Source organism: Hoplias malabaricus, chromosome X2 (assembly GCF_029633855.1).
Source record: "Hoplias malabaricus isolate fHopMal1 chromosome X2, fHopMal1.hap1, whole genome shotgun sequence".
In the NCBI taxonomy this organism is placed as follows: domain Eukaryota; kingdom Metazoa; phylum Chordata; class Actinopteri; order Characiformes; family Erythrinidae; genus Hoplias; species Hoplias malabaricus.
Genome location: NC_089819.1, coordinates 23900808 through 23912752, shown reverse-complemented (window position 1 = coordinate 23912752; position 11945 = coordinate 23900808). Strand labels below are relative to the sequence as shown.

The following is an 11945-nucleotide window of genomic DNA, read 5'->3' as shown; positions in this document are numbered from 1 at the left end:
CTCTGCATGTGGCCTCTGTTTAGAGTTTGTGTCTGTTTCTCCTCCTCAGTGATATAAAAACAACCTCTGAGGGAGAGGTAAAAAACAAACAGGTCCTACAAAGTCCTCCTGCCAAACAACACTCCCCCGCAGACGCAGCGAGATCTTGTTGTTTTGTCTAGCTGGACAATCGCTTTTCTCTCTCCATCTTTCAAAGACTGAATCACATCCTGCTTTGTCGCAGCTCCTTCTCTTCCAGAAGGCTGATGAGCTGAGCGAAGCTCTCCCTCACTGCCTCCATGTTGTTTATCGTGCTGCCCTCCAGGATCCATCTCTTCCCTCTCGCCAGTGGCTCCAGCTCAAAGTACTTCTTTATCTGGAGAGAGAGAGAGAGAGAGAGAGAGAGAGAGAGAGAGAGAGAGACTCGTTCAGTAAATAGCATGTTCTTACATGTATTATATAATTGTATTCAGGCAAAGCGTAAACTCAGCACACTGTTGCTGTTGGACAAATACCTCACATCTCAAAAGTGTGACTTGCCAGAGGAAGAAACAACACATGCCTAAACTCTAAAGGCAGTTTAAGTTAAAAAGCTTTAATTCCTATTACAGTAATCCCTCGCTACTTCACAGTTCATCGTTCGTGGATTCGCTACTTCGTGGGTTTTTTCAAGGGGGCTTTTTTATTATTTACATGTATTAGACTAGGCCTGTAGGTGACAAAATATATCATTTACAAGTATCTCTTACAGGCGGCACGGTGGTGCAGCAGGTAGTGTCGCAGTCACACAGCTCCATGGACCTGGAGGTTGTGGGTTTGATTCCTGCTGCCGGTGACTGTCTGTGAGGAGTGTGGTGTGTTCTCCCTGTGTCTGTGTGGGTTTCCTCCGGGTGACTGTCTGTGAGGAGTGTGGTGTGTTCTCCCTGTGTCTGCGTGGGTTTCCTCCGGGTGACTGTCTGTGAGGAGTGTGGTGTGTTCTCCCTGTGTTTGTGTGGGTTTCGTCCAGGTGACTGTCTGTGAGGAGTGTGGTGTGTTCTCCCTGTGTTTGTGAGGGTTTCGTCCAGGTGACTGTCTGTGAGGAGTGTGGTGTGTTCTCCCTGTGTCTGCGTGGGTTTCCTCCGGGTTACTGTCTGTGAGGAGTGTGGTGTGTTCTCCCTGTGTCTGCGTGGGTTTCCTCCGGGTGACTGTCTGTGAGGAGTGTGGTGTGTTCTCCCTGTGTTTGTGTGGGTTTCGTCCAGGTGACTGTCTGTGAGGAGTGTGGTGTGTTCTCCCTGTGTCTGCGTGGGTTTCCTCCGGGTGACTGTCTGTGAGGAGTGTGGTGTGTTCTCCCTGTGTCTGTGTGGGTTTCCTCCGGGTGACTGTCTGTGAGGAGTGTGGTCTGTTCTCCCTGTGTCTGCGTGGGTTTCCTCCGGGTGACTGTCTGTGAGGAGTGTGGTGTGTTCTCCCTGTGTCTGTGTGGGTTTCCTCTGGGTGACTGTCTGTGAGGAGTGTGGTGTGTTCTCCCTGTGTCTGCGTGGGTTTCCTCCGGGTGACTGTCTGTGAGGAGTGTGGTGTATTCTCCCTGTGTTTGTGTGGGTTTCCTCCAGGTGACTGTCTGTGAGGAGTGTGGTGTGTTCTCCCTGTGTCTGCGTGGGTTTCCTCCGGGTGACTGTCTGTGAGGAGTGTGGTGTGTTCTCCCTGTGTCTGGGTGGGCTTCCTTCGGTTTCCTCCCACAGTCCAAAAACACACGTTGGTAGGTGGATTGGTGATTCCAAAGTGTCCGTAGGTGTGAATGTGTGTGTGTGTCTGTGTTGCCCTGTGAAGGACTGGTGCCCCCTCCAGGGTGTATTCCCGCCTTGCGCCCAATGATTCCAGGTAGGCTCTGGACCCACCGCGACCCTGAACTGGATAAGGGTTACAGATAATGAATGAAAAAAGTATTTCTTACGTATAGTACATGTGTTGTTCACGTTCACATCCGAGTGAAATTTACTGACGCTAAATCACCGCTTAGGAATGACTCTATTAAAGAAACTGGTAGGTTATCACATGTAGTTCCAGCTGAAAATATTATAGAACGACTGTTTAATTCAAAGAGTGGGTTGTTAACAGTAACAGGGAGGATTTTAAAAGTCCAAATACTCGTTAAATACATGAAAAAATATATCTTTCCTCTACTTCACGAAAATCCGTTTTCCCTCGAAAAACGAGGGATCACTGTATATGTTTTTATCTTTTCTATTGGTCCATACGTTGTAAAGTCTTCACACATTGTGATAGGAACATTGGTGTCTCCAAATTCTTTTCTACAAATGCCGATATGAGGTTTTGCACCAACAGTGATCAAACAGCTCCTCTGTTGGTTGTTTGCAGTGTAAGGCTCAGTACACAAACGCAAATGTTTTCATGTTTTCTCTTCATCCAGGAACAAGTCATGGTTAACGCACCAAGACGTTCTTATGATAAATCTTTTATGGGACCAAATGCAACGGAAAGGACAGCGGCAGAAAAGCTCAAAGCGGCCCCTGGAAAATCTGTGACTCTTTGTTACACCTCCTCAATTAGTTTTCCATCCTTTATAGATAATCACTTCCAAAGAGAAAGGGGAAACCAGCTGTCAGGAGACAATTAAGAAAACATCAGTCAGAGCGACAGAGATGTACAAGGCTGACAGCAACAAGACCGAGACCAGAGACTCGTCCCTTTCTGTGAAACCATGCCCATTACTCGGTGCAGTCGACGTTCTGAGTAAGGGCTGGTTATGAGGATCATGTGTTCTCTTGGTATTCGATACTGGATTTACTTTTAGATGTCAGCACTTCATTAAACCAGGAGTAAACCAAAACCATCTGTTTCACAAAATACATTTAAAGAGCGCGATATTTTGGTCCATTTTCCCAAAAGAATGAGCGGGAGTTACTTTTCCAGCAGCGGGAAGAGGAATGTATCATTTTGTAACACACATTTTCAAAGCCAGCAGATGTGCTGTGAAATTGTTCTGCTCTAAAATAGATTCTCTGACTGTGGGTTTTACACTTAAACATCATCTGATTCACAACAACACGAGACATGAGACTGTTTTCACTCTGCCACACTATTAAAACACAAAAGGTTTTATAGGTGATGGCCCTGCCCTGCTGTCACATTCCCTCTGTGGTAACACTGACCCTTTACAGTACCCTATTGTCTCAAATAATAACTAATTGACACTACCTACGACACAATTAAGCTTTGCAACATTTGAACTAAATGCAATGTAAGTATTACAAATGGTCAAGTAACGTCTCCGCCGATTATTAACTAGTCAAGACGTTATTAAGAATTATTACTATATATTTCAGTCATTGTAACGTATCCACATTGTTATATCATTATTAAGCAGTGATTAAAACAAGGCACAAATGTAAAGAAGTAAATATATCTCCACTTCTACTTTAAACACAAGCCTGGTATCAATTCAGAGTTTATGTTCCATACTTCTGGCACAATCTCTCCACATCTTTTAATGAGCTATGAGTGAGAGACAATTAATATCAAATTTCACCATGTTTTTGCAAAACGCAGGCAGTAACCGCGACTTCTAAAGGGTAAAAGGAATTTATGGCTATGGCTAATGATGGGAACTTAACTTTCCTTGGTCTGAGATATAATTTTAGTATGATTGAACAATCCTATCATTTACCCACTTTAGAACAAACACATGTAAGTCTTCAGATGTCCTGAGCCAAATTAGATACCACCCTGAGGAATGTTCTGTTTGGGTACTGGGAGATAAGGGCTTGGACAGATGCTACGGCATGTGGGTCAGTTGTTTTTAGGTTGTTCTGTATCGTATGGCCACCGTCGCTCTTTTGCAGCATGTAGAATGTAGAAATGAATAACGACGTGGTTGAGATTTACACTGTTCCTGAGTTCATGTCGTTATTGTAAGTAGATTAGAATAGAATATTTATTGGCATGGCATCTCTTTACTATAACTCTTACCTACAGAATCAGTTCATTAGGTATAGAACAACAAAGCATAGCAACATATGATTAAAAAAGCAGATAAAAATACACAGCAATGCTAATTTAAAAGGAATGGGCCAGGAATAATGACTCTGTTTCTCCCTGCATGCCTAATCCGAGGTGTGTATATAAAGACTGCTAAATAAACTCTGTTGCTCAGCCTTTTCCAGTTCCGTGCAGCCACCTATCTGTGCCATGCTGGGATTTATTAGCCCCTCTTTCACGAGGGCCCACTCCAATGGGTCGTAAGATTGCGTCTCGTCTTTCCTCCTGGAGAGTCTTTAGGAGGCGCTGAGCTGTGGCTTGATCGTAGTGTAACAGGAGTTTAATGACAGATTAAGTCACTTCAGCGGGCGTTAGCCTTGGGGCCTGGCCGACCCAAACAGTGTTAACAAATCCGTCTCCGTAACAGGAGCTGCCCCAGACCAGCCGTGAGACTGCCCGCCTGCCTTCCTGCCAGTCTGTCTGTCCGTCTGTCTGTCAGTCAGTCTAACTGTCCCTCAGAGGCAGGCCCTCTTCTGGAGGACACTGGGTCTGTACTGGAACTGTAGGGAAGTCTGGTCGTTATGCTCAGGTAAACAGAGTGAAAAACATTGTCAAAAACCATCTGATATTAATAAATCGGATCAATAAAATAATCTTTTACAGTGTCACTCTAAAGAGCCACATACTGAAGCTTCTACAAAGTACTAGAGCCAAGTGGGGGCACACACCTCCTGTTTAATTCCTGAGCACTGCTGTTCGCGTGAGACAGCGGTCAGGGTAAGCCTCGCGGGACGGTGGCAGATGGCTGCTGGGATGACCACTAGGTCATCCAGTCTAGTCCTCTCTAGGTCACTGGGACCAATGCGTGGTCTAGCTGAGCAGAGAAAGCGGCTTACGTCTGTGAAAAACGCTTGAAAAGTTTCTCTGGCCCCAATCTACACTGGCCCCTCTCCAGGAGCGAATAAGAGCGGTGGCACAGAGAGAAAAAACAAACCTCTCTGCAAACTGTTCCATTCAAACAAGGCTCACTTTACTTTAAAGCTTACTTTAGAATTTAAGGAATAATATAGATTTAAAAACGCGTACAATTCTAGACAACAAAAGGAAAAGGACAAGGACATGGTTCTCCAGTTAGTAGTGTTTCTTGGTTTGGCTTCGTTTGGAGAATTCTGCTCTTTATGTTTATGTTTAATTGTGCTTTATTGTCATTGTAAAACTTTTATTCATTTCAATTCATTTCAATTCAATTCAATTCAATTCAATTCATTTCAATTCAGTTCAGTTCAGTTCAGTTCAGTTCATTTCAGTTCAGTTCAGTTCAGTTCAGTTCATTTCAGTTCAGTTCAGTTCAATTCAATTCAATTCAATTCAGTTCAGTTCAGTTCAGTTCAGTTCATTTCAGTTCAGTTCAGTTCAGTTCAATTCAATTCAATTCAATTCAGTTCAGTTCAGTTCAGTTCAGTTCATTTCAGTTCAGTTCAGTTCAGTTCAATTCAATTCAATTCAATTCAGTTCAGTTCAATTAAATTCAGTTCAATTCAATTCAGTTCAATTCCGTTCAATTCATTTCAGTTCAGTTCAGTTCAGTTCAGTTCAGTTCAGTTCAATTCTATTCAAGGTGCTTTATTGACATGTCAAATTAGTTACAGTTGTATTGTCAAAGCCTGGGTTACAATTTTAAAGCTTAAGAAGAACATAAACATTGAAGTAAACAACAAAATATTGAATTAAATAAACACAGGGTGTAACTTATTAGAAACTTGGAAATAGCAACATTTAACACTAGGAACACTGGACTGGAACTGGGGAAACGGTTATATATGAGTTATAGAGTTGTGTGTGTGTTTGGGTGTTAGTGTCACCTAACAGGTGGGTTATCGGGCTGCGAGAGTGCAGCTCTCTCTCTGTTCTCCCAGCAGATACGGGAGTCTGTCTGTGGGGGTCAGAGCTGTGAAGGACGGGTGTTTTTTTTTTTTGCTAAATTAATTGTAGAACTCTTTGCGGATCTCAGTGTACTTTAGGCATTCTGTGAGGAAGTGTAGCTCGTTTTCAGAGGAAGTGTAGCTCTGTAGCAGAGTGCCTCTGTGCTGAGGTACTGTGCTACAGTGTACTGCCGCTTTAGGACTAGAGTATGTTAGTGTGGGTGCATTAGTGTGTGTTAGTGGGGGTGTGTTAGTATGTGTTACGGAGGGTGGTGAACTATAGCTCAGGGCCAGCTGAGTGAGAGGATTGTGTTCTTTGCTCAAGTCTTGGTACTGCAAGGCTTTGTAATGGTATGATATTTATGGTCATTGTCTTTAACTTTATATCCAACTCAGGGTCATGGTGAATCACTGGGTACAAGGCGGGGACACGCCCTGGCTGAGGAACCAGTCATTTGCAGGGCGACACACACTCACACCTATGGACACTTTTAAAGTAGCCATTTTACAGTTTTTAGCCTGTGGGAGGAAAGCATAGGAAGCACCCAGAGGAAAGGAGAGAACACACCAAAATCCTCACAAACCATCCCCCAAGGCAGGGCTCTCATATGGAGCAGTGGGCACTTGGAGAGGATTTTGGGGGTTAGGCGCCTTTCCAGGTGTGAGTATCAAACCAATGACCCTCTGGCCCCAGGTCCACTCCTCTAACCTGAGATCAGTTCAGTTCAGACAGAGCAGTTGTTTGCTCCCTGTTGCAGTGTCCAACTTTCGCTGGATTCTTTCATCAGCCACAGATCCTCTTCAAAAAACCACTTCAAAAAACCACGGCGTAATTTTCCAAGCTGCTATTGTGAGTCAAATAAAAACAAATGTGATCTCTACCACAGGGGATTTTACAAATGAAGAGTTGGTGCTGGATGTCTGCATTTCGTCATGACGTCTCTCTCGCCAATCACAGCTCTGCAAGGTTTACACATCACAGTTTAGTCCCCACTCGGCTCACTCAGGACCACAAGGACGCAGCTACTAACAACGTACCCTGTACCAGGTACAAGATTTGTCTTATGAAAAAGCAGATAAACAAAAACATGCAAGGGTGACATCATTCAAATGATGCTCAGCAGGAGACTGAAGCAGACAGCAGTGGTTGAGAAAAGGCAACATGCTTCGGAGCAGAAATGCAGACAGTTCCTCATCCAAAACATGTGCAGGAGTAAGACCACGTGGCTTACTGTCTTCCTCCAGCTGATACAACAAAATGCACATTTGCCATGTATTGGAGAGTGGCAGGCTGGCTAATCTTAAGCTGGCCCCACTAACAGACCGCTAACAGCAGAGGATGCCGAGTGGGTCCAGCTGCTCCTCCTTGGCCCGCAAAGATTACTATTACATCTGAAGGTTTACGGAGAAAGGCCAGCAGGGTTGGCAGGGGTCAATAGGATCAATTTCAGACCTCACAGGATCAACCCTAGTCAGCTGGCACACGCTAGACTTTCTAAAGAGTCTGTGTATAATGCTGACCTCAACAGGAAAAATAAACTAAAGACTTCCAATGAAAAATCATTAAGTGAGTAATCTCATGTCAATGGAGCCAACTTAGTGCTCAGGGCGCTTAGCCACTCGACTGGATTCCAAAAGGGTATATTAATTAATAACCAAATCATATAAGAAAATTAGACATAAATATGCATTCATTCATTTCCTGCAACCACTTAAATCTGATCAGGGTTGTGACGGGTCTGGAGCCTACCCAGGAACACTGGGTGCAAGGTAGGAACACACCCTGGACAGGGTAGCAGCATTTAAAGCAACTCTAGTTAGTATTTTTACCTTAAAATTGCAGCTTCAAAATCATTGTGATGCTTCACTGAACTGTGGGGAGAACAGAGCCTCTGAGGTTGCTACTCCCAGCTCAGCACCTCAGAAATTGCACTATGTAACTTCAGAAGCAGTGTAGGAATACAATGACAGTGGGAATTTAACAATTGCTATACAAACTGTTTCAAAAGCAATGATATACTCAGGGTCCCCATGTGGCTCAAGTCACAGTTAGACCACTAGTATAAAAATGTGAAAATGTACACGGTACAAACGCTCTTCCTGCCTTTTCATTAACTGTTGCAGAGAGCACACTGCTCCATATCTGAACTTCACAGATCAACTTCGCATGATCTATTACACAAGCTGTGAACCCATGCTTGACGTGGTTTGACTGGCTGTCTGGGAAGGCTTGACCGAGGCATCATCTGAACAGAGCAAGTCTGCACCAGTGGGCCAGTGGCCAGCAACTGCACTACGATTCTCATGGAGCCATCTGGCTGAGACAGCTACGGTAAATCCTGCTCGACCTAGTGCTCCTGAGCGCATGTGAATGTGAATTACGTCCACGCCATTACAGTCTTATACCCACTGAACACGCACCCACAGGCATAAATGGCTTTCGGGGAAATCCATTCTCGAGAAAGTTACAAGTCATTCTCGGGAGTGCTGTGATGAAACTCCACACGGGTTTTGGAGGCCAAGAAACACTCTGGTTACCTGCCCAGGCAAACAGTCACAGGTTTGTTTTGTAGACCCAGTCAGAGTTAAATGAGCAAAAGCAGACTCGTATTACACCGAGCTAACACATATCAATATCTGCTTAATATTAAAATCTATCTGAGACCTGACCCAAGAACTGCCAATTTGGCATCAGTAAATACCCATGAGGCTTGCGTGCTAAATGTTTAACCTTAATAAATAAATAAATCATTTCATTCATACAATTACAGCCACCTAATGATGCTACTCGATCAGCTGTGAAGTTTCCCCAGCTGTAGGAAAAACGATCTTACACGGTCTCTGTGTTCTTGGGACCCCCATATGTCCTCTCCTTCCATAACCGCCTTGTCTCAAAGCCAGCTTTTAAACAGAAAGACAAGCATGGCAATTGTGTACTTGTCTGTGGTCAGACAGCACTCTGCACTTGTTACTGTAGACAGGGCGTCCTGTGCCGAAAGAGCTGCACGGAAGTTCACTTTGGGTGTAAAAAAGGGCATACTCAAATATCAGAGACGGCCAATTACTCCAGCTGACAAGTCACCCCCTGAAGATATCGGTGACCTGTGAAATGGCATGCGCGGGAAAAGAATGTGTCTCGATAACACCAGAAGCACTTACCATGAAATCGAGACGGCTTCCTTCGTTTTCCCTTTGCCTAAAGAGCCTGCCTTCATGTTCTGGGCAGGATTTGGAAATTTTTTTTTATTTATTTTTTTTTTTCTAATTGGTGAGAGCTCATGCTTTTCGGGAAAACGTATACCAAGACGTAGGAGTCTCATCAGAGCAACAGCCACACAAGAGGTGAAGGGCTTCTGAGGGATTGGAGTTAATGCCCCTTTCACCTGTAAACTGAGCATTAGCAGCACGTGAAGTGTGCTGGCGGCAGCATGTGACATCAACACCTCAGCTGGGAGATTACTAACCTTGCCCTACTGACGGCAGACAGGGTGCACAGTGTGTTCAGTGCTGACACAGTGACTTCATTACTTGGGTAAAGAAGGTAGGGATAGCAATAAAAGTGAGAATCGGAATGGGATAGTCGTCTAAATTGAATACCGGCTGAATACCCTTCAGAACAATGCTTAGCTCTGAGAATTTTATGCTCATGGGCAGGTGCCCTCCTCCAGAAGTTACATAGTGCAGTTTCTGCAGTGCTGAGCATGGAGTAGCAATGACAGAGGCTCTGTACCCCCTGTGATGGAGCATCACAATCATTTTGAAACTGTCATTTTAGTAAAAAACAAAAATACTACCTAGTAATTATAAGGAGTACAAAGATGCTGAGAAAATAAATGAGAAGGCCCAGTAGGTGAGGGGGAAAAAGGGCAAATAAAAGACTGGGCATAAGTCTGGCCGCATGCTCAGGTAGGTTCTCAGCATCCTTGAGAAGAGAGCGAGCAGATAAGCAGACCCAGCCAAGATCAATAAGCCCCAGAGCCCTGCTGGAGCCTTGCCAGAGTCTTACTGGGCAAACGACTGAAGACTTTAGGCAGCACTTGGCCTCGCTGACCATAGATTTACTGTCCTGCTTCGCACTGACGGTTGAGCAGCTCCCCGAAACGAGCGGCCCGAGAAACGGTTCAAAGAGTTCCACCTCTCCCCTCACTCCATCCTTAAAGCTGACTGACCAGTGCCAGATCAGAGTCATCCTCCTGAGCACCATAAATCTTGTCCAGGAGGCAGAGGGACACTCACTGCGGCTTTTCCAAGCCTTCAGAACAATGCTATTGCACTTAGGACCCTTGCACTGTGATAATGTACTTTCCATATAGGCAGGGGCTTCAAATGCATATAAAAGATGTCCTGAAGATATTCCCACTTGGACAGAGCTTGACCTCTTTTTTTTTACAACCCCTAAGGTTTTTATTTATCTTTTTTTTTTTTTTTTTGCACAGTAAAATCAAATGACTTCCCAAGTCACTGAGAGCTGTGGCAGTGAACTAAAGGCTCTTGCTGGCTCTATAAACACAGCTGAGGCCACACCGAGAAAACGGTTGAAGGAAAGCGCTGAAAAATTAGGAGTGTGTCAAGCTGTGTGAACCTGCCAGGAAAAGATGAGCAATCTGGAGCACTGCACAAGATCTGAAATCAAAAATGTTGAACCTGCTACACAAAAGATCACATATCATGGGTGCTGCATGGAAGCAGAAAAGATCAATGCAGGTCATGTACACCGAAATTCAGCCTCCCTGCAAGTCTGGATTACAAGTGGCATGTATGTTTTTCCACTTTATATTTTTTATTTTTAGTGGCAAACTATGTTAATGCTCTGCAGATATTAAACAAAGCAAAGAAAAGTGTCAATATGCTAGTGATAAAATATAGGGTCGCGGTGGGTCCAGAGCCTACCTGGAGACACTGGGCGCAAGGCAGGAACACATCCTGGAGGGGGCACCAATCCTTCACAGGGCAACACATACTCACACATTCACTAACACCTATTGACAAATTTGAGTCGCCAATCCACCTACCAACGTGTGTTTTTGGACTGTGGGAGGCAACTGGAGCACCCGGAGGAAACCCACGCAGACACAGGCAGAACACACCACACTCCTCACAGACAGTCACCCGGAGGAAACCCACGTGGACACAGGGAGAACACACCACACTCCTCACAGACAGTTACCCGGAGGAAACCCACACAGACACAGGGAGAACACACCACACTCCTCACAGACAGTCACCCGGAGGAAACCCACGCAGACACAGGGAGAACACACCACACTCCTCACAGACAGTCACCCGGAGGAAACCCACGCAGACACAGGGAGAACACACCACACTCCTCACAGACAGTCACCCGGAGGAAACCCACGCAGACACAGGGAGAACACACCACACTCCTCACAGACAGTCACCCGGAGGAAACCCACGCAGACACAGGGAGAACACACCACACTCCTCACAGACAGACATGAACCCACAACCTCCAGGTCCCTGGAGCTGTGTGACTGCGACAATAACCTGCTACGCCACCGTGCCGCCCCAGATAAATTCAAAAGTTCTTGGCCTCTGGTCCACACAAACACAGTGTTTTAGGTCACCAAAACAAAATCCAGTTTTCAGCAGGGCCATGTGGATGGAAACTAACCTGCCTTTTGTCTGTCTTTGTCTGTTCAGTACCAACTGGGCATGCATCCAAACTAACAAGGCGAGCCAATGGGTTGCTTCTGTTTGTGCTGTGATTTGACGATTGATCACAAGTTGATTTACCACAGCTGGATTTTGCACTCAATACTTTGAAATCCATCTCCTCTACTATGAACCATGTGGAGAGAGCTCTTCTTTCACTTACATAAAATAACATTAAACATGAGTTTATTTGTCTTTGTAAAATGAAATGTCTTGCTTAGGTGTCTTGCTCAAGGGCACACCAGCCATGGATGTTGAGGGAGGAGATAGCGCTGTTCTTTCACTCCCCCACCACTAACTTCCCTAGCCGTCATGCGGATTAAACATGGGACCTACGTACCTTTGGAAGAGGGTTAGAAACCACCCCTGGTCCCTCCCCCTGGATTTAAGGACAGTGCT

The 11945-nt window shown here is 45.0% G+C and overlaps 1 protein-coding gene across 1 annotated transcript in view; it reads right to left on the bottom strand.

Annotated features, from left to right (window-relative positions):
• Nucleotides 1-202: 202 nt before the first annotated feature.
• LOC136677371 (ADP-ribosylation factor-like protein 15) overlaps nucleotides 203-11945 on the bottom strand; it is a 111773-nt gene continuing 100030 nt past the window's right edge. Inside the window, exons 4-5 of the mRNA XM_066654895.1 lie at nucleotides 4680-4825; nucleotides 203-355 (exon numbers count right to left, since the gene is read on the bottom strand). Coding sequence (XP_066510992.1) covers nucleotides 203-355; nucleotides 4680-4825 — 299 coding nt within the window. The remainder of the gene's footprint in view (nucleotides 356-4679; nucleotides 4826-11945) is intronic.